Below are 26,927 nucleotides of genomic sequence, written 5' to 3' on the forward strand. Positions count from 1 at the left end.
GGACTTGTTAAGGCCTGTTCTTAGCCAGTTGTCTGCATAGCCTTATATCCTAACCAACTCAAAGAAGGAGTAAGTCAGAGGATGAGCTTGAGTTCCTGGGTGGAAGAAACAGAAGCCTAAGTCTTTGTGCTCATGCGGTGCTGTGGTGACCAGGTACACCGGGACTTCCGTTTATGGCTCACCAGCCTTCCCAGCAACAAGTTCCCAGTGTCCATCCTACAAAATGGCTCCAAAATGACTATCGAACCACCACGTGGCGTCAAAGCCAATCTGTTGAAGTCCTACAACAACCTAAGTGATGACTTCCTCCACTCCTGTCAAAAGGTAAGGCATCAGCCAGAGAGATGATGGTTCAGTGGTTGAGAGCACTGGTGGTTCTTCCAGATGAACCTGAGTTCAGTTCCCAGCATCCACATCAGGCAGCTCAAAGTAGCCTGAAAGACCAGCTCCATAGGGATCTGACACCTCTGGCCTCTGTGAGCAACATCACTCATTCACATAACCATATAACTCATACATATGATTAAAAATGATTTTAAAGGTGAGACCCATTCTAAGCACCCACCTTCCTGTCCCAGCCCTTCCTCTTATGACCTTGTCCCTACGCTTTCTCTTACAACTCTATCCCTTTGTCCTGCAGGTAGTGGAGTTCAAGTCCCTGCTGCTATCTCTGTGTTTGTTCCATGGAAATGCACTCGAACGCCGCAAATTTGGGCCCCTGGGTTTCAACATCCCCTATGAGTTCACAGATGGAGACCTGCGCATCTGCATCAGCCAGCTCAGGATGTTCCTAGATGAATATGATGATATTCCCTATAAGGTAGGCAAGGGGCAGGCTCGGTACCACTGACTTGGACACCTATAACAGGGACCATTGTTCACCCACCCCAAAGGTTCTCAAGTATACAGCTGGAGAGATCAACTACGGTGGTCGTGTCACTGATGACTGGGACCGCCGCTGTGTCATGAACATACTAGAAGATTTCTACAACCCCGCTGTGCTCTCTCCTGAGCACAGCTACAGCAACTCTGGTATCTACCACCAGATCCCACCCACCTATGACCTCAATGTGAGTCCACAGGAAGGGGCCTGACAGGAGTTCCTGGGGTCCCATGGAACATTAATACAGGAGGAGGCAATACAAACAGCTGGGTCTTCCAAGGTGCCAAATGAAAAACCCATCCCACAGTAAGAAACCTAGTTAATCCAGAGAGCAGGTTCTGTGGGGAGAGATGAATCCAGCCTCACCAATTCTAAGTATCGCTCAGTGTGGTGGTAATGCAGACTATGGGGTAGCACTCACTAAGGACATACTTCTAGGGTAGTGGGGGAAGCATCCTGAACTGTGGCTAGGTTGGGAGAGTACCACATAGGGTGACAAGAGGGAGAATGTTAGATTTGAGCAGCTACAGGTGGGAGGGCAGTAAAGGGCTGAGAGGGAGGCAAGAGCCATGATATACAGCATTACAGAGAGACCATTTTAGTTCCAGAAGCAACCGTAAAATGAAATAGGAAGAGTAGCAGTGAGTCTGAAGGCTGGGATAGAGCAGGCTTCAGTTTCAGCCATCTTGCTTCCTAGGGCTACCTCACCTACATCAAGAGCCTTCCACTCAATGACATGCCTGAGATCTTCGGTCTGCATGACAACGCCAACATCACCTTTGCCCAGAATGAGACATTTGCCTTATTTGGTGCCATTCTCCAGTTGCAGCCCAAATCGTCCTCCATGGGCGGCCAGAGCCGGGAGGAGGTGAGTAGTAGGAAAGGGCCGAGGCCTGTGCAAAGCCAGGCTGCCCTGTCCCGCCTGCACCTGGGAGTACAACGCAACTAGAATCTTGCCGTGGCTAAGAGTAGCCAGCCTTATCCTTCATGTTTCTTTGGCCCTGCAGTTAGTAGAAGATGTGGCTGAGGACATTCTGAACCAGGTGCCCGAACCTGTTGATTTGAAAGAGGTGATAAGCAAGTTCCCTGTGCTGTATGAAGAGTCAATGAACACGGTGCTGGTACAAGAGGTCATTAGGTAATTTCTTGCCATACCTAGGCAACCCAAGTCAGGGCCACTGCTGTAAAGGAACAGGTGTTACTATAAGCCAGTTGTCGTGCTAAATGCTAGACAGCTGTCCTCTAATTCAGCTGCGATTTATCATTTTATGGATGAATAGACCTAGGCCCCCAAGACCGTTAACTGTCTTAAGTCACATATTTGCTGAGGGCCAGGGCTGGTGTTGTACCCAGTATGCCTCATCCAGTTCTGCACTTTTGTGTTCTATCACTGTAGTCTCAGATAGAGAGGCACAGATACTACCGTAGAACTCCAGCCCACTAATATACCTTGCCACTGACCCCACAGGTACAACAAGCTCCTAATGGTAATCACACAGACACTTAGTGACATGCTCAAGGCAATAAAGGGACTAGTGGTAATGTCCTTGGAGCTAGAGCTGATGTCCATCAGCCTATACAACAACACTGTGCCTGAGCTCTGGAAAAGCAAGGCTTACCCATCACTCAAGCCACTGGCTTCATGGATCATGGACCTGCTGCAGCGCCTGGACTTCCTGGATTCCTGGATCAAAAATGGCATCCCACCTGTCTTCTGGATTAGTGGCTTCTTCTTCCCTCAGGCTTTCCTGACAGGCACTCTACAAAACTTTGCCCGAAAGTTCGTCATCTCTATCGACACTATCTCCTTTGATTTCAAGGTCTGAGGGGACAGGGCGGGGGCCTTAAAGGTTGGAGTAATCCTATGTAGGAGATGAAAAGACCCAGGGGAAATCAGAGGGACAGACTACAGATAAGAGTATAATGGCGGATAGATGAGGGGCAGGCTGCAGCTTTCAGGAGACCTGCCTCCTGATGCAAATCCTAATCTTGTTTCCAATGTGGGTGTCTGTGTGCCCACCACAGGTGTTGTCCCAGGCAACAACAGAAATTAAGGAAAGGCCCCAAACAGGGTGCTATATCCATGGACTGTTCCTGGAAGGTGCTCGCTGGGACCCACTGAATTTCCAGCTGGCTGAGTCACGGCCCAAAGAGCTATATACAGAGATGGCGGTTATCTGGCTCTTGCCAGTAGCTAACCGAAAGGTCCAGAACCAGGACTTCTACCTGTGCCCCATCTACAAGACTCTGACCCGTGCTGGTAAGGCTCTACCAAGACAGAATCTTCATTACAGGTGGAAGTCTAGTAAGTTTACATAGACCCAGATTAGCTGACCAGGAAGGCTGGTAGAGGCTTGGCCAGTCCAAAGCCCAATGCAGCCAAGGTAGTATTTGGAGGTTCAATTCCCAACCTGCTTGCCTTCCTTAGAAATCTACTGTGCATCCTACAAACCCATAGACTTCATCTTTTGCCAGGGGCTCAGACAAACTGAGGCCAAAAGCAGAGATGAGGCAGTGCTGAGCCCAATAGGGAATGAGAGGTAGCATCTTCCTCTTCAGCACCGTAACTCTAGGCAGGCCTGAACCTTGACCACATCCAGTCACAAAGGGGCCTGACTGTGGGGCCAGAGTCCCTCCCTATCCCCAACCCAGGTCTGTCAAACTCACTGTCTATACCCAGCCTTTCTCTAGCTGTGATAAGGTATAACCTAAATTTCCCCTTCTTGTCTGCTTCAGGAACATTATCAACTACAGGGCATTCAACCAACTATGTCATTGCTGTGGAGATCCCCAGCAACCAGCCTCAGCGACACTGGATAAAGCGTGGTGTAGCTCTCATCTGTGCCCTAGATTACTAGACCCAAATAGAAGGGCAAGGGCCATTAAAAGTTCTCCAGTAAGTCCTGCTGTGCCTTGGCTATGTACTTGAGGCCCCACAGGGGAAAGGGCTAGAGTATTCTCAGTAAGGAATAATAGTACAGAGAAGCAGAGGCAGCTCTGGCCTGCTGTACCTGCCCAAATGCCGTAAAGGATGAGACATACACCATCTCAGGTCCCAGTGACTCTCCACGAATGCACCAGGTAGATATATGGGCAGCCTGGCTTTGAGCTAGAGCCCCAGCATCTTTTCAGGTTCATAGTCATCAAATCTGGTGAAAGCCAAGCACCTCAACTCAGTATACCTTGACCACAGCCCATCTGAAATCTTCCCATTTTAGGTCCTAAATCCCATCCCAGGCCTACCATAGAAATTTCTACCTCAGAAATAGCCTGCCATCAACAGAGCTTTGGGCCAGTCTAGTCAGTCTCTCATTCCACCATAGACCAGCCTACCAACCTCAAGATAGCAACCAGATCATTTATTAGCACACTTTTATTCACTCACTGATTCAGTATTTACAGAAACTAGAGGGGTCCGACTGCTGTACCATCTCCCCCACCGTTACTATGTACAGATAAGGGGCCTGCTTGGATCACCTCTATCTAGCAGAGGGCACAGGGCTATTTGGGGCTGGAGCTTGAAGCAGTGCTGTGCTTACTACCCCACTGGCATCAAGCCCTATGGGAACACAGAAGTTCTAACTCCTCTTGACCCTGTCCCCTACCCTGAGTACCTTGCAAGAGGCCAAGGAAGGTGGCACAGTAGAACTTCATAGTGCCAGCTTCATTCAAGCAGCCCTTCCTCTGATGTTCTAAGAGGAGACATGGTAATACTGAGGGGCTAGGTAGAGGCTCCTCTGGGCCCCAGAGACAGAGATTAGGAGCCTAAGGTAGGCCCACAGCCAGGGCCACAACACTGAAGGCAAAAAGCCCCAGAGCCTTGCTCTGACTCACTAACAAGTCTGGATGGTACTAGGACAGGCTGCACGCCACTGGGACAGTTTAAACACTTCTACTATAGCTGTGGGATGCTGACAGGCTGTACATCCTACTAGGATACCCATGCCCATTCCAGCTCAGCAGCCCGGTCCCTGAGTTTGGCGCTTTCCCAGGAGAAATGGAGAGTAGGCCAAGCTTCTTCACAAGGACAGACTAGTGGTTGGTACTAGAGCACCAGGACCAAAGCCTTCAGAGTTTCCCAGCTGGGACTGTGGTGTGTTATAAGAGATCTGGCACCAGCAGAATGACAGCTGCTGGGAGAGAAAGCAGAGTCAGGAAGCTGGCCATGTTAATACAGTGGCAAGATGGCCAAAAGCCCCCCCCAAAAGACATCTCCAATAGGAAGAATGTATATCCTGCTGCCCAAGTGGCAAGGGCTGGTCCTGCTGCTCCTCAGATGGCTGTGGAGGCCAAGCATCCTCCAACTCCAGCTGCTGCTTCCTGAGCATTGTGGAGCTGCGTTGTCCCTGCCAGACCCCAGAATGTAATGCAGAACACATCTCATCCCCATTTCCAGGGCCTGGACTCTAGATGAACTATTCAGTAATACTTGGAAAAGTGGGACAGTGAAAGGCCCTGTCGAGGGCCTTGCGGCAAGAGAGGCTGCAGAGTCAGGGTCAGAGGTCCTCACTGGCGTTTGGCCTTGTAGGGGCGAGAGCGTTTCCGTCGGTCTGGCTTCCGCTGCTTGTGAAGCCGACCAATGCTGACCCCTTGGCGGCGCCGCACTGAGATGTTCTGTTCTACTAGGTTGGCCAGCATTCCTGTAGAAAGCAAAAAGCTCCTTAGTAGATGCTGTCTCCCAGGTTCAGGAGAGGAACAGAGACTCTCTCACAGCCCTCCCTGTGCTTTAGTCTGATCAGCCTAAGATGAATTCTTGGAAGGTGTGGGTAGGAGGGGATGTGAGGAACATGACCTTCAGCAGGACAGGACAATTAGACATAGTAGGCACCTCCTCACCTTCCTGAGCCAGCATGGATATGAAGGTACAGATAAACTCATCATAGTTGTGGGTTCTTCGCTGGTCATCAATCTGTGAAAGGAAGGCACATGAGGGCATCAAGGCTCACCATAGGGCAGCTGTCCGTGGGAGAGGACAGAGCGGGCAGTACAGGGTCACCCACCTTGAACTTCTTCCTTTTCTCCACCTCCTCCTTCAGACAGGCCTCATAGTTTGCGATCTCAGCTTCTACACACTTTAACAGTGCTAGCAGCTCCTGCCACAACCCAACATTGTAGCTTAGAGGCCTGACTGGCACCAAAGCTCCATTACTAAGAAGCAACTAGAAACAAGGGTGAACAGCCACAGTCCATGTGGCTACCAATACCATCCAATGCCAAAAGATGTCCTGGCTTTAGCCACCAACTTTCACACCAAAATTCCAATCAAGAACCCAAAACCTGGGAGTAGGGGCCTGGGTCCTTCCCTCTGCTAAGAAAAGGCTGTAATTACCTTGGGTGAGTACTTCTCTCCACTCAAGGGCTCGCTGGACCTGTTCATCCCAGGCTTGTCTCTGCTATCTGTGACTTCCACCGCCTCCTTTTCCTCTAGGCTACTGGACCCCTGGCTGCCTTGGCTTGATCTGGTAGAAGGTGAGGAACCCTTCCCACCCTCTAGGAGAGAACAAAAAGAGATGCATCAGAGTACATGATACTTTGTAGTCACCAGGCCACCTCCCTCCTTCTCCTTGGGTATACCAAGTGAACAGTGAGAGTCCAAGGCCCACCTGTGAGTGCCAGGGGACTCAGTACACCATCTTCAGCAAGGTGTAGCAGGCCCGTGCTAATGACAGGACCCAGGTCACGGACAGCACGGTTGTAGCGTATGCAGTCAACACGAAGTAGGCTGTCATCTTCTCCAAAAAGCACCTTGGAGATGTGAGAGGTGACAGGGCTAGAGGGCCGTGTTGGGTTGGCCGAGCGGATGGGTGAGCGCAAGGGTGAGTTGAAAGCACTGCCAATCTCAGAGGCTGTGTCCGTGCTCTCATTGCTAGGGGTGGGTGAAGGCTGCGAGTGTGTGGGCACAGCCACAGCTGGACTCCCAGCCCCACTGCTAGTCTTGATGGACAGAGGAATTGAAAGGTCTTTCTGAGACTCTTGAAGCTTCTCAGTTAAGACATTGATGGTGTTTGGCTGCAGCACTGACAGCTGCCCATCTGAAGAATTGCTCAACGATCCTGGCTTCCCTGTCCCCTTCCGCTTGTATCTGTGGGGTCCAATAAGAGGTAAAAACAGGGAATGGGCCAGGTGACCACACCCAGCAGTGTCCAGAAGGGGTCAAATATAATCTCTTCTTCAAAAGCCCAACTGGAAGCTCCTTACACTTGGTCCAAACAATCTGACAGCAATGGCACCTTAAGTGCCACAGTACAGACAGTGGCCCCTCCACTCTAGCTTCCTCACTTCTAAGTTTCCAGTTAAACTCCTCCAACAAAACTGCCATCCTACTTAATAAATCATCTCTCCAACTTCTCCTACACCAATTCTTTGAGATAGGGATGAAAGATCACCTCAACAAAACGTTATAGACACATACATGGTACGATGCTTACCTCCCCCTAAACCTGCCATACATTTTTTGAAGACTTGGGGTTAGCCCCTCAGGCCAGCCTCCTCCAGGGTCTAAGTGCCTAGTGTATTCTGAAGAAATGCCTTCTCAGATACAGGGTGGAGTATTCATAACAGGATCTGAAGTACCAGAGCTTGACAGCTTCTCAGAGTCAGGACTGACCTGATGGCAGAACTGGTGTTCTGCACGTCATCCTCATCTTCCTCATAGTCATCCTCATCATCAGAGTACTGCTGGGGCGGTCGGACTGGAACTCGGCTGCGGCCCACACCTGCCGCCAGGTCTTCCTCCTCCTGGGGCAGGCATGAATGACAATAAGGACAGAGCTAGGCATGGTATAACAGCTAGGAAAAAAGGTAACTTGGCTCTGGGCTGTGCAAAGTGCTTCTAAAACAAACAGAATGCCTTGCCATACAGTTTTGAGTTACCAGGAAAAACCTTCCCATGTGCCATGGAGTATGCCCAACTGTGTAGTGGCAAAATAGACTTAACTCTCTTGGCCATGCTACTGTGCTGTGGTGGGGCCTGTAAGTATTAGAGGTGCCTGGTCATCAAGGCCCAATCAGAGAATCAAATAATAACACTGGGAACCCAACACTGTGGCCTCTCAGATAAGGGTACTTCCATATTACCTGCATAGGGGATTTGGCATAATTGTGATTGTCTAGAAAGGCTGGCAACCGCTGGACAAGAGGGGTAGGGTTTGGGGGAACCCCATTGAGGCTGCTCCCTGAAGGCTTCACCACCAGCTTAGACTTGCTGGGAGGACTTTGGGTTGTAGTTTGTGGGCACAAACCAGCCACCTCCTCTGCACCATCTGAGACAAGGAAGAATATAAATAGGATATTCAGCTGGGTCCTTAAGAAAAGCCAACAGTCTATAATCCTGTGACAGTTGCTTCCCCCAGTGAAGACAGCTAACAGGATAGGCAGGTAAGCTCTAAGTCACATAGTGAGATGGGGAAAAAACAAGACACAACAAGAAGGCAGCCTATAGAGAAAATAATAGAGGTGGGGGTATGGGACGGGATGGACCACCCAATACAGAGAGGGGCATGGGTCTAGGGTCATGACAGTCCTTTTCAGGTATCCTTAGAGAAAGCCCAATCTACTCTCCCTGTGTTTTATGGGGAAAGCTTCAGGTACTGGGATTGCAGGCCTCCTGCTAGAGCCCCATGTACCACTGTCCAAGTGCCTTCTTGAAGTGCTTGTGCTTGGGCCTCCCATGTCAAGCTATAATGGACAGCTGAGGCCCCAAGTCCCTCCAGTACCTGTGTGAGTGCACTCAGAGGCTGCTGGGGTTCTGCCTGCCTCCAGCCCAAGGGGGGACTTGTTGCTGGCTGGTTTGCTCTCTTCAGTCAATTGTGACTCTTGAGATTTGTGGGTCTGAATCAGCTCCGGCTGTGTTACTCTAATCAGCTTAAAACAAAACTTAAAGCTTAGAAGAGAAGGACAGAGCCAGGTTTCCACCTTACATAAATAGCTAAGGGCCTTAACCCTACCCATTCATTTATTTATTGAAAAAAAAAAAATCTTTTTAGAAACCAAGTTCCACCACCCCTACAAAGCAAAGAAATAAGTGGTTAGTTAAGGCCTCAATCTACAAGACACTGATTTGGGAATTAGAGACAGATGCTAAAACGTAGGAGAGAAAGGGAGCATTGAGTTGGCATGGCCAGGAAACTTACCTGCTGCAGGGCCTCCAGGACTGTTTGTCGGTTCACCTTCAGTACATGCAGCCTGGCCTCATACTTAATCCTTCGGTCAGGCACCACTGCCATCAGGTTGAAGCGAATGTCATGGTAGGGCTCCCTGCAATCACAGTGACAGCCATGAGAGAAGTTCCCACCCCAACCCTGCTGTAAGACTGAGGCAAGTATCTTGCCAGAGCTCCACTCAGTCACATCTGTAACTGTAAACATAGGTCCCACTCCAAGCAACCAAAGACACACACCAGAAACCTAGCTATACCTTCCCATGAACTATGAAAGGGGCCTGTTAGGAAGTAAGCCAGCACACCTGTGGAACCCAAGCCCCCTCCTCCAGCCCAGCCCAGAACAGGCCACAGGCAACCTAGGCTGTAAAGCAAAAATTGAAATCCCAAGCCCCAAGCCTGTCTTGCCAGATACCATGTGACCTTACAGTCTACAGATCATCAGGCTTCTCTTTCCCACCCAAAGGGGACATAGCTCCAGAAGGACACAACCAAGAGTCCTTACCCTGCAGTAGCGAGGCCGATTCGCTCCATGATGACCCTGCGAGCTTTATCTGTCCACTCTTCATCCTCACCCCAGGGTCCTAGGGAAGACCAAGACGAGGAATCAGCAGGTGGGAAACCCTGAGATGGGGTAGGCAGGGTTAACAGATGCTATAAGCTAGTCGCATAAACAGTACAAGATGAAATCATGGCAAGAGTTAGATGTCCCTGGTACCCACTCATACTCCTGTGTCTCAAGGATCCAGAAAATCAGAAGAAAGCATGAGAGACCCAACAGGCCACTTCTTCAGGCCTACCATGATCAATAGGATAGACTTTCAACCCATCCAATTCAAAGAGACGCCCAGTGATAGGCACATAGCTGACAAAGTGAAACGCCTCCATGGTCCGCACTGCACTGAGACCATTCTGTTTCTCAGGAAGGTGACGTGGTTCTGGCCTGGAAAAGGATAAATCAAGTCAAGAGATATCCTCCACCACCCTACCCCACATCAGCAACCACAGCTCTCACATACCTGGCATGGCTATTGTGTGCCTTGGCCAGTTCAGGAGCATTGCCAATTGCATATCCTTTGCTCTGAAAAGAAAGTAAGACTACATAAGAACAGATTCTTGGGTGAGCCTCTGAGTAGGGGATGAGTTCCATAAAATAGGCTTAGAGGTATTCCAGGAATCTCAAGCAGCGCAGATGAACGTTCCTACGGGGCTAGCTAGTGGTGACAGGCGAAACCTTGCTGGCTTTGCTCAGTGATCAGTGATTACTGGGGAGCAGCTCAGCCTGACAGAAAAAGTCACAGCAGAAAAGGTTCTGACACAGGTCGCTGAAGTCTTTTCCTTTTCTACTTCTAGCATCTCAATTCTTAACAGTGAAGCCTAAAATCAACTTTCTTCCACGTTACTTATGAGTCAAACAGGTGCCAATAAGCATTTGAAAAAGAAATGGCCAAAAAATATCAGATACCATGTAGTGGCATTGGCTCTGAGGATCAGATGTACCCAGCCATCTGATTTAAGGTACTGCATCATACCTCAGGGCTGAAGCCTTTGGTGAAATCCTTCATTCGACTCAGCGTGGGCCCCAGATCCACATTGCTGCAGTTCAGAAGCACGCTCAACAAGGCGTGAGTGGCACAAGAGTTGGGAATCAGCTATAAATCAAGAACAGTCACTCATACACCTTCATAGACTCTTCACCCCAGGCTCCCCCATGTCCACATTCATTGAGAATGAAAAATAAAAAGATGTCAACATCCTTCAGTTTCCTTTGTCTTGCCCAGTCTTTATTCACTTAACATAGACCAACTAAATACCTCCTATCTAAGGGCCCGGAGACTGTACTAAGATACCACTCTACAGAGATATTCCCCTTATGAAAAAGAGCTAGGTTCTGCCTGCCACAGGACTTCTGCAACTGCCACTCTTGGTACTGGTCTAGCTCTTCTTCCTGCTCCCCCACTGCCACTTTCCACACAATACCAAAAACAAACGAAAACAAAAATAGCATCCTGGCCTTCATACAAGCTCAGAACTCAGCAGACCTGGTGAGCAAAGAACATGTTATTCACAATATCATCATCAATCACAGACGTATCATCCACCAACGTAGAAACTTTGCGGCGGGACCTGCGTTCTTCGATCCATTTGAACAGGAAGATAAATCCATATACAGGCCTAGAGAAGCAAGAGGCAGAAGACAATCAGCATTCCCTTCTTTCTCTCCCTAATCCTTTGCACTGAAGTGCTCTTGCACTGAGCCCCTCACTCTTACCAATACTGTATCCAACATGGTTCTGAGACCTCAAACCCGAGAAGCCTATCACAGGCAGTCAAGTTTGAGCTTGATGCTCTGAAACCCCACTCAGTCTCATTATGAAGTCTAGGCAAGAGAAGAAGGAAATCTGGCCCAGGATGAAGCGAGGTAGGGACACAATAAAAGGCACAAAAACTTTGATGAAGAACAAATACCAACTCTCACTGGTGGACCTCAGCCTCCAGCCCTAGGAAAATTAGTAAAGTACATGAACTCCTGAACCAGCTCCTTCAAAGCTGTTAGGATTTCTATGCCTCTACTCTATATAATACAAAACCAAGAATCTGAGTTTAGGTACCTAAAAAGGGCCTTGTCACACTAACTAATCAATACAGGACAACTTTGTTTAGTTTTGTTGAGACATGGTCTCACTATGTAGCTTAGGTTGGTCTCAAACTCAGGGATCTGCCTGCCTCTGCCTCCCAAGCACTGGGATTAAAGGCAGAGCACACACGGTTATGCAATTGATGGACTGTACGATTACAAAACACCAGAAAGGCAGCTGAACTGTACTCCATGAGTGCTTAGGGTTGAAAGTGGGCTACAACTTCCTAAGGGGAAACAGTGAGGGAAGACTGAGAAGGAAAAAAATGTCCTAGAGGATACCCATAAAGAATGACGTTTCTTATGTGGTATTTTATACAACTTAGGTTTTATAATACTACCTCCCTTGAAGGGGTACTATTATTCCCCTGCCCTTTCTCAGACCTCCGGAGGTAAAGGGCGTCCCAGCCACTCACCCCTGGCATTTACTCTGAAGGTCATAGATCTCCTCCACTTGCACCCCTTTGACACCTACGATCAGGAAAAGGAGAGGTCGGCAGGACAGCCCCAGGCTCTGCAGCGAGAACTCAAGGACCACCCTCACATACACACCAGCCAGGGCCCGGCGTTCGGGGTTAAAGGGGTTCTTACCGAAATCTTCCACCAGGAGGGTGAAGAGGCCTGGGTGGGAACGACAAGAAGAGGGATTTATCAGGCAGGTGCGTCCGGGGCCCATCCGGCCTCCCCAGCCCCCGGCTCGCCCAGGCCCCTCCGTACCCGGGTCACTCTCCAGCTCCAGCCAGCCCTTATTCATCTTCCCGCGGAGCGGCCTCTCAGCGCCATGTCCAGGCCCTGCTAACTCCGCGTCGCCCCCACCGGGAGCGCCCACCGCCCTCGGGGCTTCTCAGCCCCACACAGACAACGGGCCGCGCCGCGTCACTCGCCCGCGCCGGGCGTATAACGTCATCATTACACGACGAGTCTAACCTGGAGCTGGTCTTCCGCCTGCAGAAAGGCGGGGGAGGCGCGCGCCGGATGCGCACGCGCAGAGTGTGGGTCGGGCGCGCGCCGCGGCGAGGATGCGCACGAGCAGTGAGGGTCGGGCGCGCGGCCGTTAGCGCGCGGCCGTTAGCGGTCCTCGTTTTGACAACTGTTTTCAACGCTGAGGTTCCCGCGGGCCACAGTCCGCGTGACCCATCCCCCGTTAGCTCGCTCGCCTCCTTAGACGGCGCAGTCACCGCGCGGGGCGGCCGCCCGTGAAGTAGCTACCACGTCTTGTGTCAACGAATAAAGCTCCGGACAGCGGCGCCCTCGGCGACAGCTGGGTGGGCAGCCTGGGCTGGGAGCGGTGGCCCGTAGCTTCCGTGAGAGCGAACAGCGGAAGCAACCTCCAGCCTGGCCTCGCAACAGCCGCCCGACAGGCGAGACCTGAGCCTGGTCTGGCATGCGCGGAATGCCCCTTGAGCCCTCTTCTGGCTGTTACCTTCGGGGGACGGTTGTGGCCACACCGACACGTATTTTCCAAATAAATCGTTTATTCTTGCGGCGGCGGGACCGAACACGTTAATATATTTTTAATTTACCCAACACTTCTATCCAGTGATACAACTTGGTAAGCGTTTCGAGCGAGTATCCGCCGGGTTAAGAAGACGCGGACTGAGCAGCTTGCTTTTGCCACGACCGTCCTCAACTGTTTTGAAGATTGTTCCATCTTCCAACTACCAGTGTGCACAGACTCCTACTCAAGTAACGTCGTGGTCCAGCGATGCAAAGAACTGAAATCTTAAGGTTTACTTCTTTTCTAACACGGTCGGGTTTAGCGCCAACAACTAGGAAGTAGTTAAAATAGATCCCACTGGGGATATGGAAAGGTTGAAAGCCAGCATCTCGCTCAGCTCATCCACGTTTAGTAAGAAAACAAACGATGTCAGCTCTGCAACTGCATCTCCTGTGTTGAGAAAAGCTAGCCTTAACGATGATGGCTTGTAAGCAGTTAGTTAGTTAGCACTTAGAATAGTTTGACATTCATGAAAAGATTCATAATCCCCAGCCTTGATCTGAGTCTCTGAGTACTGAAGTATATAGTGCAATAAGATAAAATTTTAACTCGGTAGTTGATGGCAGCCTTTGTTACCATCAAATCTCACCTAGGATCACTGACTCTGACCTTGGCCCTGATGTTTATCTCTCTGTAACTCAGTCTCCTCAACTTGAAAACAAGGGTTAGTATTGTGTCTAGTGTGAAGTGCCTAAACGGATTTTGGCACAATTTAATTATTATTGACCATTACTAGCATTAATACTAGCTATAACCCTTTGATCAAATGAATTGAGAAGTACACTGTTGCTTTGATCTTGTAGAACTTGACAACCAAATATAAAATTAAATTGCTAACCTACCTCATTTATGTTTGTAGCTGGAAAAGCCTGTATTGTCTTCATAATAGCACAGAAGAATTGTAGATAGGAAAGACAGAGGGAAACGAATGAAGACTTTAAAAGAAAAAAAGGAACATCCAAGATTAAGGTAGAGTGGGTGACCTAAAAGAGTTGGGGGGGGGTATAGTGGCCATTGATAACAGGCTGTATCTTCTGCTCCCTTTGGCATATTCTCGGGCTACAGTGTCACAGCATACACCAGAGCTCCCTCTTTCCAGAAGCCCTTCCTGTCTTCCCAGTGCTGTCCCAGTGGCTGAGTGACAGCTGCAGAACTTTACTATTTTAACCTCTGTCGTTGGTGGCCTGAGACAGATCAAGTGTGCCTCAGTTTACTCATGCCAAAAATAAGTGCCATATAGTGCTCCTCAGCAGGGCTAATCCCAGAACAGGCAAAACTCTTGAGTCTGGTCTATAGAGTTGAGTTCCAGGACATCCAGGGTGGTTACACAGAGAAACCCTGTCTCCAAAAACAAAAACAAAAAACAACAAAAAAAAGAAGAAATAGTACTCCCTTTTTAAAATGTTCTGCAGATTTGTGGAACTAATCCATGATAAAGTACCAAAAATAGTACCTGTCACTAGAAAACAGCCTGCTTCGGGGTGATTTTAGTGTACCTGGGAAGCTGGCAGAAAAAAATAAAAGTAGAATTACACCTGAGTCTTTCAACCCCAGGCAGTATAGGCACCAAGATGGCCCCACCTCAAGTACTTTAGTATATTTTACACTGTAAAAATAAAATATGAAAAGCCATCACAGAATTTGGTTATTAATCAGACTGGGTGGCATTCTGAGGGAGATTCAGAAGGCTTGTCAGTGGGGTCCTCAATGCTTCTACTTTTCTTTCTCTTCTGTAGAAAAACTGCCAGGACTAAGAAGGGAACCCAGAGGAAGCTGTCCTCAGGTCCTGGTAAGAGATTAGGTGATATTGAGTTGTTGCTTGCAGCCATTAGCAAAGAAAACCATTCTGTGGGGCAGGACACATGTTCTTGCATTGCCAACCCTGCTTCTTTCCCAGATTCTCTAAGATCCTAAAGAATTTGTGTCTGAAGTTTTAAAGTTTCGTATCTGAGGTTCAAGAAAGAATTTACTTAAAGCCAGTTGAGAAGAAAACAGTATGAAGTAGTTAGTCAGCCTATTCTGTCAGTGTGACCAAAATTATATCAGTTCCTGATACCCACTAAGAGTTAAACCTTTGTTCTTGCCAAAATTACCCTCTTCCCCAGTAAAGATGCTTCCTTATTACAATGTTTTAATTTTATTTTTGTTTTGTTTTTACATTAAGGTAATGCAAAAGTAGCGTGCACTCAATAGAAACCCATACTTCAAATTTTGGGCTTTGATCTTTTCCCAAGTTAATGATGTGTAGTCCAATATTCTCTCTCAGTTCTGGGTAGTGGTAACAAGGCACGGGTCCTTATAAGCCAACACAATAGGAAACAACTATATTTGCAGTGTGCTATGCTGCTAAGCTATGGTGTTTGTTAGGCTACATGTAGTGAATGCACTTCCAACTTAGGATATTCCTTATGTATGGGAATTTTATTTAGATAAAACCCCTTTGTAAGTCAAGGAGCCTCTAGACTCCTTGCTTGTTCTTAGGTGTTTTTAGTGTTTTGCTTGTATTTATTTATGTGAGGGTGTTGGATTCCCAGGAACTGAAATTGCAGATAGTTATAAGCTATGTGTGGGTGCTGGGAATTGAACAAGGGTTCTCTGGACTAGCAGCCAGTACTCTTAACCGATGAGCATCTCTCCAGCCTCCCACTTTTCTATTCTAATGGTCAACTGAAGTCACTCCTTTATTCCTAATGTGCACTCTTTCAGTTTGCCTTCTATGCCTTCAAGAACCTGGCGATCCTGAAAAACTAGGAGAATTTCTTCAGAAAGACAATCTGTGTGTCCATTATTTCTGTCTTGTAAGTATAAGGGCCTCTTTGCTTTGACCCGGTTACAGCTTTTTCTATACAGACTACTTTTGCATCTAGCCTCAAATTTATAGACATGTTTGTTTCCATATGCTTTTTAATATTTTAAAATCCATTTTAAAAAATAAACAATATGATCTAAAATCCTGACAGTATAAGGCATGAACAGTTGAACACAATCCTAGGCCTCTCTTTCTCTTCCTCCCTGAAACAAACGTTCAGTTGGATTGTCCTTATGTGTTTTAGTAAGTATAATCTGAAAACTATAAAATGAACTTTGCCTGTGTATGTCTGTGCACCATGTGTATGCAATGCCCTCAGAGACCAGAAGAGAGCATCCCCTAGAAGTACAGTTACAGGCAGTTGTGAGCTTCCATGTGGATAACTAGGACTCAAACCTGGTCCTGCGCAAGAGCAGCCAGCACTCTTAACCACTTAAACCATACGTTTATATTCTTTGTGTTAGGCTCAGTCAGATTGGACTCTGACCAGGCAAACAGAAGGATTGCTACTTAAAATCAGCATTCCTCAGAAAACGTATAAACCTGGCAAAGTGGGTTTGTAATTGTCAAGAAACTCCTTCATTTTCCTATCTACACCCTTCCCCCAGCCACCTAACTCCAGAAAAGGCATCTAGTTCCCTATTAAACAAACCTCGAACAGATCGAAACCCTATGCTAGTTCCCAGGCTATGCCAGCTAACTCACCTTCCTCTTACAAAAGATAAGTTCTTATGACTATGTTCTCTATCACACAGCAGTTTCATATTTCCAATAAGCGTTCCTTTGCACCCATGGAGCTCTCTCACTCAGTGGTTCACTGCACTCTCACATCTGCTGCAGAAACATGGGAGAAGACATTGGGCCCCACCCTAGAGGGGCTCTCTGCCCCTTGTAACCAAATTGGGTGCAGATCATTTGCAGCTTCTGGCTCCTGCCACCCACCATATTTGACTTCAAACTTCAGAGTTTACATCTCCAGCCATTTCTCTACCTACTCTACCACTCCTCCCCCAGCTGAATGTCTTCCTGGAGCTCCCTGCCCTGTCTAGAGCCTGCTTACTACAAGTCATACCAGTAGCTAAGCAAGTCTCCCTGCACCAGCCTGTGCTCCCCATCAACGTGGACAGGGACACCTGTCCACTTATGCCCTTAGATTAAGACACTGTCCTGTAGTGCTTACCCCTTCCTTTCTGTATCTTATCCCTGTGCTAAAGGAATCCTCCCTCAGGTGAAGTTACTGTTTACAGCCCCTTTACCCAAGTCTCTCCCAATGTCCTCCTCAATCTGCTCCTGGAAATATTTCACTGCCACCCTTTAAGGATGTCTCCCTTCCTATTTTGCCTCTCTCTCTCTCTCCCCCTCTCTCTGGTTTGCCTGCTGGAGCCTGACCTGACCAATGGGTCCTAATTACACGTGTTAGCTCCTCTCTCCTTCCTCCTTTAATCTCTTTCCTACAATGGATTTGGAGATTCCATTAAGCCTGACTCACATATGGTGCCAAATGATTCCTCCCAGCATACAAATTGCTTAAATATGTTAAAGATATCTTTTCAACAGTTGGTAGACATTATGTTTCAGTTTGGTGGGCTTTTGTGAAAATGTTATCTTTTCAACAGTTGGTAGACACTATGTTTCAGTTTGGTGAACTGTGAATAAACCTGCTAAGAATTACATGCTACTCTTCTTGTGACATGCGTTCTTCATTCTCTTGGGCCTAGGAGTGGGATTGCTGGTTCCATGTAAGTAGACATGTATGTGAAGTTGCCAAGTCACTTTTCCACAGTTGTTGAACCAGTTCACACACCCACTAGCAATGTGTGAGAGTTCCAGCTGACAATTTTTACCAAAGCTTGGTGCTGTCCATCTTTTCATTTCAGTCTACCTGCTGGATGTTACTGACTGGATTGTGCTCATAATTTGCACTTGTTTGAGGAGTAAAAATGTTCAGCTTTTCACGTGTTTAATTTTCTATTTTCAAATATTCTGCATATTTTTACTGAATTTATATGAATATTTTCTTGTGTTAAAAGAAACCAGATTTGGAGGCTGGAGAGTTGGCTCGGAGGTTAAGAGCACTGACTGACTGCTCTTCCAGAGGTCCTGAGTTCAGTTCCCAGCAACCACATGGTGGCTCACAACCACCTCTGATGGTGCCCTCTTCTGGCCTGCAGGCATACATGCAGACTGAACACTATAAATAATAAGTAAATTTCAAACCAAACCCTAGTCATACTATGTAACTGTTTAAAAAAAGAAAGAAAGAAACAAACAAACAAACCAGATTTTGATCTGGACATTGTGGTGAATGTCTTTAATCCCAGCGCTTGGGAGTCAGAGGCAGGCAGATTTCTGTGAGTTCAAAGCCAGCCTGGACTTATAGTGAGTTCCAGAACAGCCAGGGCTATACAGAGAAACCCTGTCTCAAAAGAAGAAGGAAAAGAGGAAGAGAAGAAAAGAAAGTGTATTCTTTTGTCTTGCTGGATTATAAAAATTGTTTATATGTTCTGGATAAAATCCTTTTTATATAGTTATATATTATTTCTAGTGATGTCTTAACATTTTTTAAATTTTGATGTTGTATTTATCAGTTTTTCTTTTAGATTAGAAACTTTTGTGTGTCATAAATAGTACTTATATACTATTACTTAGATGCCTTTATCAAACTCAATTGGATATATATGTGTGATTATTTATACTATTAATCTATATGTGTCTATGAGTTAGCACTCTACTGTCTTAATTCTTGTGATTTTATAATGTCTTAAAATTAAATATGGGTGGCGAATGGTGGCTTGCAGGGCGGGCTTGGGTTGTGTGGCCATTGTGAAGCAGGAGGGCAAAGTCACCGCCCGGCTGGGTTAGGGTCCAGCCTACCTGTACCCAGCAGCATCCCAGAGCCTTGCAGTATGACTAAAATCTCAAAAAAAAAAAAAAAAAAAAAAAAAATGGCCGTTAGCCCAACAGTTACCCAGATGGTTCAACTCAGTTAAACTGAGCAGCTTCATTAAAGCCACAGAAGTCATAAAACACTCTGCAAGAACGGGAAAACACTGTTGACTGGCTTCTCAGCTCAGGCTCCAACGTCCTCTGACACTTGCTTTCACCAGTGGGGAACTAAGACACACAGGACTTTGTTCTTCTGGAATGGTTTCCAGTTTGCCAACACAAGTAGGAAAGAGAGTTCTGCTTCCTTTAGTGAGGGAAAACAAGAGAAGATGCCTAGTCTTGAATCTGAGCTGCCTCTGAAAGAACTGAATGACTTGCCTCCATACTCTCCATCACAGCCAGTTTCAGAGGAGGAAGCTATTCAAATTCCTGCACACTCTGCTTCCCCTTTCCTCCTTCACACTTAAGACTACATAGGCCATTCCAAGACTCTGCAGAGCTAGTGCAAGTTGGCATGGACTTGTCTAAGATAGAGAGGCGTCCAGATGGAGCCAACCTTCTTATAAGGCTGGGTTTTGAAAAAGACATTAAGCAAATACTGCTATTTCTTAAAGATTTGGGTTTAGAAGATAACCAACTGGGACCATTTCTGACAAAAAATAATATGCTATTTTCTCTGAAGACCTTGAAAATCTTAAGACCAGAGTAGCTTTTCTACAGTCAAAAAATTTCAGTAAGACAGATATCGCACGGATGGTCAGAAGTGCACTATTTCTGTTGAGCTTCTCCGTGGAAAGACTAGATAACAGACAGGAATTTCTTCAGAAAGAACTTGAACTGAATGTGAAGAAGACTGGAGATCTGATTGTCTTCCAAGGCTACTAACAGGAAGTCTGGAGCCTGTGAAGGAAAACATGAAGGTTTATCTCCTTGAACTTGGTTTTAAACATAATGAAATTGAACACACGGTAACCAAAATTCCTAAGATGCTAACTGCAAACAAAAGAAAACTTAGAGACTTTTGATTATGTACACAATATGATGAATATTCCCCCACCACATCATTGTCAAGTTTCCACAGGTATTTAATACAAGGGTATTTAAAATTAAAGAAAGACACTTGTTTCTTGCCTACTTGGGAAAAGCACAGGATGATCCAGAAAAAGCTAACTATGTCTCTTTGGACAAGTTCGTATCTCTTACTGATGAAGTATTTTGTAAAGAGATCACCAAAGTTTCAGTAAATGATTATGAGAAATTCTTAAAAACTCTTCAGTTTTTGATAAATGTTTAAATATATTCTTGTAAAGTAAATATATACATGAATAAATGTATTTTTAAAATAAAAATTAAATATGGTAAAATTTCCAGTCATTTTCAGGATTGTTGGTTATCAATTTCTTTCCATTTTTTATTCATAATGTTCTGTAATCCTAGTGAAAATATGGTATTATTCACCTTTTGTTAATATTTTATTATTGGGTTATAGATGTTTATACAGTTATTTTGCATATTGACTTTATATTTTATAATTTTACCATTTTAAAATACACCAATTGTATTTATTTATTTACTTGGTGCTCTATGTAGATAGTCAGTGCCAAATTTTGTCTTTTTTTTTTTTTTTCTTTTCAAGATAGACTCTCCTAATATGTTTTGTCAGTTGAAATTATCTTATTTCTGGTTTGCTGAGGATATCTCATGAATGGACTGAGTTTTTCAGATGTTTTGCATCTACTGACACGATTTTTCTCTTTCTATGGTTTGTTGTATCAACTGCATTCTTGGTACAGGCCTTTCTTGGTCATGCTTTATTATTCATTAAATGGGGGGCTGAATTAAACTTACCAGTACCTAAGGTTTTGTATCTATCCTCATGAGAAAAATTGATGTGTGATTTTTAGTTATTGCAAGTCCTGCCAGGTATTAGCACTTAGTCACTTCTGATACATCAATAAGCATATACACTTTAACCTAAAGTTAACATATATGATGTTTTGTAGGGTTTTCTTTCCATCTCATGTATTGTGGAGATCTGACCATATAGAACATATAGACCTACTTCTTTAAATAAGTGACTGGTATTTCTTTTTCTAAAATATTGAACTCCCATTAGAGGCTCTCTACAGTTGGGCACGGTGGTCCAGATACACAGTCTCAGCAAGTGGGAGGTAGAGGTGATAATCGTGAGCTCAAATTCTAACTCACCCTCGGAGCCCAGAGTCAGCCTGGATTACATGAGACTCTGTCTCTGTCTCAAAAAACTAAGGAGATACCAAAACATTAAAAAGCACATTTAAATTGTTTCTATTCTATATTGATTTTTTGTTTATAAAAATAGCACATGTCCATTATAGAAAACATGACTAACACTTAAAAAGTATAAATGAGACAAAAGTCACTCATTGTGATAAAGCCTTGAAATAGTGGTAAAATATGTGTGAAATGTTTTAAGCATCATTAGATGGAGCCTGATGGTGGAAGACTGAGGCAGGAGTATCATGAGTTCAAGACTAGCCTTGACTACACAGAGAACCCCTCTCAAAAATTAATATTGGGGCTAAAGCCTAATTTCTTTAGCCAGGGTTCAGTTCCTAGAATTCACATGGCATTTCCCAATCGTCTGTAACCCCAGTTCTAGGGGATCTTCCCACCTCTTCTGATTGCCTCACATACTGCACACATGCAGACACTCATACACGTTTAAAAATCTTCCAAAAATAAGTTAAATAGATACATAATCTAAGCTCCCATTACATACTTTATAACCACTGCAAGAAGTCCAACATCCTAATACCTTTGAAATATTACATGAGCAGAATGTCCCAATGGATTTAATAAAATCAGATAGCTTTTCTTAATTACTCATTCCAAAACCAGGTTTGACACTTTTAAAGAAACAGCCTTTTAAAGTATGCTTTTAAAAGTGCAACTCCTTATCTTTTTCTATTAATGAAGAATGGCTATTAGGAAACTTTAAAATTCCATTTTCCTTTTTGTGATACTCTGAGAAAAGGGTATTCTTAAAACTCCTGCACTAATGGGAAATATAGCAAAGGGGGTATGAGTTTGGGTTCTGTAGGCTCAGGTGTGAAGGCCACCTTTGTAACTCTTTGTCATGTGACTCCAACCATGTCACTTGCTACATTACACTTCAGTGGCCTTTTCTGTAAGATAAAAGCCACAATAGCTTCTGTGTCATTTTTATAAAAGTATGAAATGAATCAATCTAGAGAGAACATGTTCCTAGTGTTCACACAACAGCAAGAACAGCCCTTAGCAAGTGAGAACCTGTTCTGAACCTCTATGGCCTTTAACAAGTTGTTTCTCCATGTTGGGTTGTCCAAAGAGTTAAAAAAAAAGAAGTGCTGGAGTATCCAATTCATACCATTATATAAGACGTCATTAAATAATCATATATACACAAATGAGTTCCAAGCTCCATTTCTTAGTTCTTTTCCCTAATTATTAGCACCCCACAGTACTATTTATATATGTTGATAGCCTGGTTCTGCTGCTCCCTTAGATCCTATCTAGCAAACTGCTTCAGAAGGGCCAACCCAACAGAGGTCTCCATGGATTTCTGCCTGAAGACATCAAAAAGGAGGCAGTCCGGGCTTCTAGGAAGGTTAGAATTTCTTGAAATGGGGTCCTTGGGATAGGCCTTTCCTATTCATGTTTCAGAATTCATGTGTGTGTATGTGTGTGTGTGTGTGTTTGAGTGCCAAACCTAGTTCTTAAGTCCCATCTCTTCTATAATGTATCCTAAGAGGAAGCAGCACCCTAAGAAACGGAAGAAAATTTAGTGCTTCTTGGAGTTGAGCTCTAGGGTACCCTGGGTCGCTGAGGGAAAGGCATAGTTGTTGCTTCCCAGAATTTCCATTCTTGAGAAAGAAAAACCACAACTTCTGTTTGTTTGGGTTTTTTTTTTTTTGTTGTTGTTGTTGTTTTGTTTTGTTTTGTTTTGTTTTGTTTTTGCCGGGTCACAAATTTTGTCTGGAATCTCATTTGCAGATCTGCTTTGTGTGCAAGAAAAAAGGAGCTGCTATCAAATGCCAGAATGATCAGTGTGCCCAAAACTTCCATCTGCCTTGTGGCCAAGAAAGGGGTTGCCTTTCACAGTTTTTTGGAGAGTACAAGTGAGTGAGGAAGGAAAACTGTTGGGTTACCCTTCTGCAACCTGCTGTTTAGACAGCACTGAAGTCAGAACCCAGTTCCCATGAAACTGTTTTGACTCTCTAACAAATCTGTCCCTCCACTCGATAATGGGAAACAGTGTCTTGTCTAGGAAGTTTCACAGGGGTTTCTTCTTGCTTCCTGTCCCCTCCTTAAATTACAAGCAGCTGGGTTCTTAGACAGCTGCTCGGAACTAAATAGGGCATTTGGTAATGGGATGCCATGGGGGCGGTCCTCCATAGCTCAGTGGGTAAGCAGCCAGGAGAAGTCATATAGCTGTTCTTCACCCTTCAGTGTGCCGATTCACTGAGCACCAAGCAAATAGCTGATCACCCTTCCTAGACCAGGCAGCTAGGAATCTGCACCAGTGACAAGCCAGAAACCACATTTATTTACCCACCACAGATCGTATTGTGGAAAACATCGCCCAACACAGAACATCCGCCAGGGGAGTTTGGGGGAGGAAAGCTGCTGTGTCTTGTGTTGCGAAGACTTATCCAAAACAAGTGTTGAGAACATCCGGAGCCCATGTTGTAGTCAAGCTATCTACCACCGAAAGTGTATCCAGGTGGGGCTCTGTGTTCTGGGGGACCTTCCATGATTGCCCTGGCCCTGTGCTTGGAACCAGGGCATTCTGGGAATGCTCAAGCATGGGTAAGATTCAGAACTACATACTGTTGGGATTCTGTAAACCCCACCCCTCAGTTACCTGGCAATAGCCAGGTATGCTCTGCCCCAGTGACCTGCCATTATAAAAGGGACTGCTTACCCCCTCCTCTCTCTTGCCTCTTTGCTCTCTTGGCTCTCTTGCTTTCCCACTGTTACCCCTCCTCTTCTCCTTCCCTCCCCCCTCCCTCCACATGCTCATGGCCGGCCTCTACTCCTCTATTCTCCATTCCTCTCTTCTCCTCCTCTCTCTCTCTCTCTCTCTCTCTCTCTCTCTCTCTCTCTCTCTCTCTCTGCCTCTACTACCCTCTTAACTCTTCCATGACCCAAATAAACTCTATTCTGTACTATTCTGTTGTGTGGCTGGTCCCTCATGGGGAAGGGATTCCCAACATGGGCCCCTCAGAGGCATCTATCTGCCTTGACCCCAGGCCTCACCACACCTCCGTGGGCCATATCTTCCCCCTACTCTCTTATCCTTCTCCTAACACATACTGCAGGCATGTACACAGGGACTGCTTCCAGGTCTGTGAGGGAATAGTCAACCCAGTCTCTGGTCATCCTTGGCCTAAGGCCTCACTCATCATAAGATTTAAACTAGGCAAAATCTTCGAGGTTTCCAAAACAAATAGGTGCTTCCATGAACGAGTTAAGGAGCTCAAACTCTATCCTACTACTAGGATGAAAGGGAAGGGAATGTAGCCAAGTATCTGACCCCTGCTGTGTCAACCCTGCCAAGCCCCATGGCCAGAGAGGACATCTGAGGCACTCCTGGGAACTCTCTTCAAAAGCCTTTAGGTCCCAGGCCTGACACCTGGTGGCATCCTTCATCGTAGTACATCCAGACTGCCTTTCCTGAATGTGCATGCAGTGAGGCAGACATGGGAAGGTAGCCTGCTTATTTTCACAAATGCATTCTTGTCTTACAGAAATATGCCCACACATCAGCAAAGCACTTCTTCAAGTGCCCCCAGTGCAACAACCGAGAAGAGTTTCCACAGGAGATGCTGAGGATGGGAATCCACATTCCAGACAGGTAGACGAAAGTCTGTACAGCAGAAGCTGAGCCAGGGGTGGGTTGTGCGGATTTCTAGACAGGAGATGAGTGTGAAGATAGAGATTGGCAGCAGCTGAGGCACTGATGTACAGTGAAGAGAGAATGGTGGCAAGTGTGCTTTTCAGTAGTCGAAAGAAGAGGGAAATGGGCAGCAGGCATGTTCCTGAAAAGGCACTCAGAAAACAAGTCTCTGGGGATGGGGAGTTTGAACCACTACCCCATCCCCCATCTTCTGCTCTGATTACACCAGGTCTAGTCTCCTGGCCAGACCACCTGCCAGCCTTACTGGCAGTGCTTGGGCCTTTGAACTCTTGCTGTGTTTAGCTTGGACTCTTCCTAATAGACAAAGGTTCACCAGCAGCGTGTGTGTCCCTTACAACTTCGTTTTTCACTGCAGAGACGCTGCCTGGGAACTCGAGCCAGGGGCCTTCTCCGAGTTGTATCAGCGCTATCAGCATTGTGATGCCCCCATCTGTCTATATGAACAAGGCAGAGACAGCTTTGAGGATGAAGGGTAGGAAGAAGCTCCTGGGTAGAGAGCTCTGGCACTGTTATTAAAGCAGGAAGTCTGTTCTTGTCCACAAGCCTCAGAATGAACCCAGTTGCCAGTTCTCATATTTGACCATCCCCTGACTTACTCATGCATAATGGTGGGTCTTCTCTGCAGGTCTGCTTTTTGAGTCTGTTGGGAAGACACTCAGGGTCAGTTACTTTCCAGATCCATCCTGCCCTGGATGTGTCTACCTGTAGCCTCTCGGAATCAACACTTACCATCCCAGAGACATGGAATAATATGTATAGCAAAATTACATTGATTTAAATGCCTTTGGGGCTAGAGAGATGGCCCAGTGGTTAAGAGTACTCATTGCCCTTCCAAATTACCCAGCTGCTATTCCCACCATCCACATAGCAATCCCCAACTGTCTGCAACTCTAGTCCCAGGAGATCTGGCATACTCTTTGGCCTTTGTGGGCATCTGTATGCATATGATCCACATACATACATGTAGTCAAAAGATCCAGACACATAAAACATAAAATTCCCAGGAAGTTCTTTCTCCTCATAGCTTAGGCTGGATGGTAGCTAACATTCAAGAGTGACAGTTGGTGTCCTGATTGTCCTTACATCTCGCCATCTTCTGTAGGCGGTGGCGCCTCATTTTGTGTGCTACATGTGGATCCCATGGAACCCACCGGGACTGCTCCTCTCTTAGACCCAACAGCAAGAAATGGGAGTGTAATGAGTGTTTGCCTGCTTCAACCATGGGTGAGGTTGGAAGGATGGTCTGCTGTAAGAACTTGGATGGGTCTTGGGGCTGTCATACCTGGGAATGTGACAGCATGTCACAGAGGGGAGCTCTGGAAGGAAGTGGCTGGTGAGAGGCTTCAGGTCATGTACACAGGAGAAACAAAGGTGAGTTATCTTTCCTCTCCTGTTCCCTTTCACCACAGATTATGTATCTGAAGACTCGAGTGACACCCCCTGCTGCAGCAGCAGCACCTTCTGCTCTCATGAGCACTTAAGGGCCACCAACCTGGAAGAGAACCCAGGCTCTTCCTGGACCGAGTGGCTAGAACCTACCTTCCCTATTAGAAAAGCCTGAGTCTTCAGGTGGAAGAAGCTGCCAGTCCTGGCGATCCAAAGGAATCAAAGTCACTAAAGATTGCAAAAAATCTAAGTAATAGCTTCAGAGTGGTTCCTGCCCAGGACAGTGAAGTACAAAACAGCACTGCTGCATCAGTTTGGAGAGGTAGCAGTTTGAAACCATGAGACAGGAGGGGCCAAGTGAAGAGGTCTCAGGGGACACTGAGTCTGTGTGCCAACAGCAGAGTGTAAGGGCACTGTCCACTGTAATGTGGCTCTCATGTGCTTCCTCAAGCTTCACTCATTTGTTATTGACAAATAAAGGTCATCTCTCCACTTGGGTCTCCTTGTGAATCTCTAGTACACCAGAGAATCTGGAGGGTACACAGAAGGAGTAAGACAACTTGGCCTTCTCGTTCCAAAAATTAGTCACTAGGATTTCAAAATAGACATAGATGTATTGTTTGGGAGGGAATCAGGTTTCTAGGTTAAGGGGCTTCCAGGGCAGAGAGAGTCACCCTCATGTAAGTGTGTGAGTTCTGGTCAGTGAGCCAGCAGAGCAGCCCACTTTG

At 46.2% G+C, this 26,927-nt stretch overlaps 3 protein-coding genes and 1 pseudogene across 6 annotated transcripts in view; 3 read left to right on the forward strand and 1 right to left on the reverse strand.

The window, feature by feature from the left end:
- Window positions 1-3,741, forward strand: part of DNAH1 (dynein axonemal heavy chain 1) — a gene marked incomplete at both ends in the record, with an annotated part of 54,315 nt that extends 50,574 nt beyond the window's left edge. The window contains 8 exons of the mRNA XM_080926019.1: window positions 154-324; window positions 641-820; window positions 894-1,070; window positions 1,581-1,751; window positions 1,891-2,021; window positions 2,352-2,703; window positions 2,909-3,143; window positions 3,620-3,741. Of these exons, the coding sequence (XP_080782145.1) occupies window positions 154-324; window positions 641-820; window positions 894-1,070; window positions 1,581-1,751; window positions 1,891-2,021; window positions 2,352-2,703; window positions 2,909-3,143; window positions 3,620-3,741 (1,539 nt within the window). The remainder of the gene's footprint in view (window positions 1-153; window positions 325-640; window positions 821-893; window positions 1,071-1,580; window positions 1,752-1,890; window positions 2,022-2,351; window positions 2,704-2,908; window positions 3,144-3,619) is intronic.
- Window positions 3,742-4,113: 372 nt separating this feature from the next.
- On the reverse strand, window positions 4,114-12,563 carry BAP1 (BRCA1 associated deubiquitinase 1). Of its 3 annotated transcripts, XM_080926407.1 has the most exons (17): window positions 12,397-12,563; window positions 12,271-12,300; window positions 12,096-12,150; window positions 11,084-11,216; window positions 10,574-10,693; window positions 10,061-10,122; window positions 9,842-9,984; window positions 9,547-9,625; window positions 9,016-9,139; window positions 8,599-8,746; window positions 7,961-8,145; window positions 7,491-7,621; window positions 6,487-6,965; window positions 6,213-6,373; window positions 5,884-5,976; window positions 5,720-5,792; window positions 4,119-5,523 (listed from the first exon to the last, which is right to left on the reverse strand). In XM_080926407.1, the coding sequence occupies exons 1-17, from the start codon at window positions 12,431-12,433 to the stop codon at window positions 5,390-5,392; spliced, it is 2,187 nt and encodes a 728-aa protein (XP_080782533.1). In that variant the 5' UTR covers window positions 12,434-12,563; the 3' UTR covers window positions 4,119-5,389. The 3 variants fall into 3 exon arrangements, with proteins under 3 accessions (XP_080782532.1, XP_080782533.1, XP_080782534.1); XM_080926406.1 differs by having other exon boundaries at window positions 4,114-5,523; window positions 12,096-12,300; XM_080926408.1 differs by lacking the exon at window positions 12,096-12,150 and having other exon boundaries at window positions 4,121-5,523; window positions 12,397-12,466.
- A 103-nt stretch (window positions 12,564-12,666) lies between these two features.
- PHF7 (PHD finger protein 7) lies at window positions 12,667-26,640 on the forward strand. The gene is given in 12 exon segments (XM_080926944.1): window positions 12,667-13,407; window positions 14,037-14,146; window positions 14,914-14,966; window positions 15,884-15,975; window positions 22,399-22,500; window positions 22,887-23,011; window positions 23,454-23,616; window positions 24,644-24,750; window positions 25,169-25,285; window positions 25,916-26,037; window positions 26,223-26,349; window positions 26,351-26,640. Coding segments are annotated over 11 exon segments (1,152 nt in total). The 5' UTR covers window positions 12,667-13,407; window positions 14,037-14,105; the 3' UTR covers window positions 26,454-26,640.
- Window positions 19,201-20,166, forward strand: LOC308427986 (transcription termination factor 3, mitochondrial-like; annotated as a pseudogene). The gene has a single exon. The product of its transcript is annotated as a transcription termination factor 3, mitochondrial-like (transcript).
- Window positions 26,641-26,927: the final 287 nt, after the last annotated feature.

The sequence above is a fragment of the Micromys minutus genome, assembly GCF_963924665.1.
Source record: "Micromys minutus genome assembly, chromosome: 12".
NCBI lineage: Eukaryota > Metazoa > Chordata > Mammalia > Rodentia > Muridae > Micromys > Micromys minutus.

Bases quoted from the DNA above. Each gene is read 5' to 3' on its own strand.
- BAP1 (XM_080926406.1), bottom strand. From the start codon at position 12,433: ATGAATAAGGGCTGGCTGGAGCTGGAGAGTGACCCGG. The intron at 9,985-10,060 runs GTATGTGAGAGC...ATCCTTTTCCAG, and splicing joins GCACACAATAGCCATGCCAG to GCCAGAACCACGTCACCTTC. The intron at 5,977-6,212 runs GTAATTACAGCC...GGGTTGTGGCAG, and splicing joins GAGAGAAGTACTCACCCAAG to GAGCTGCTAGCACTGTTAAA.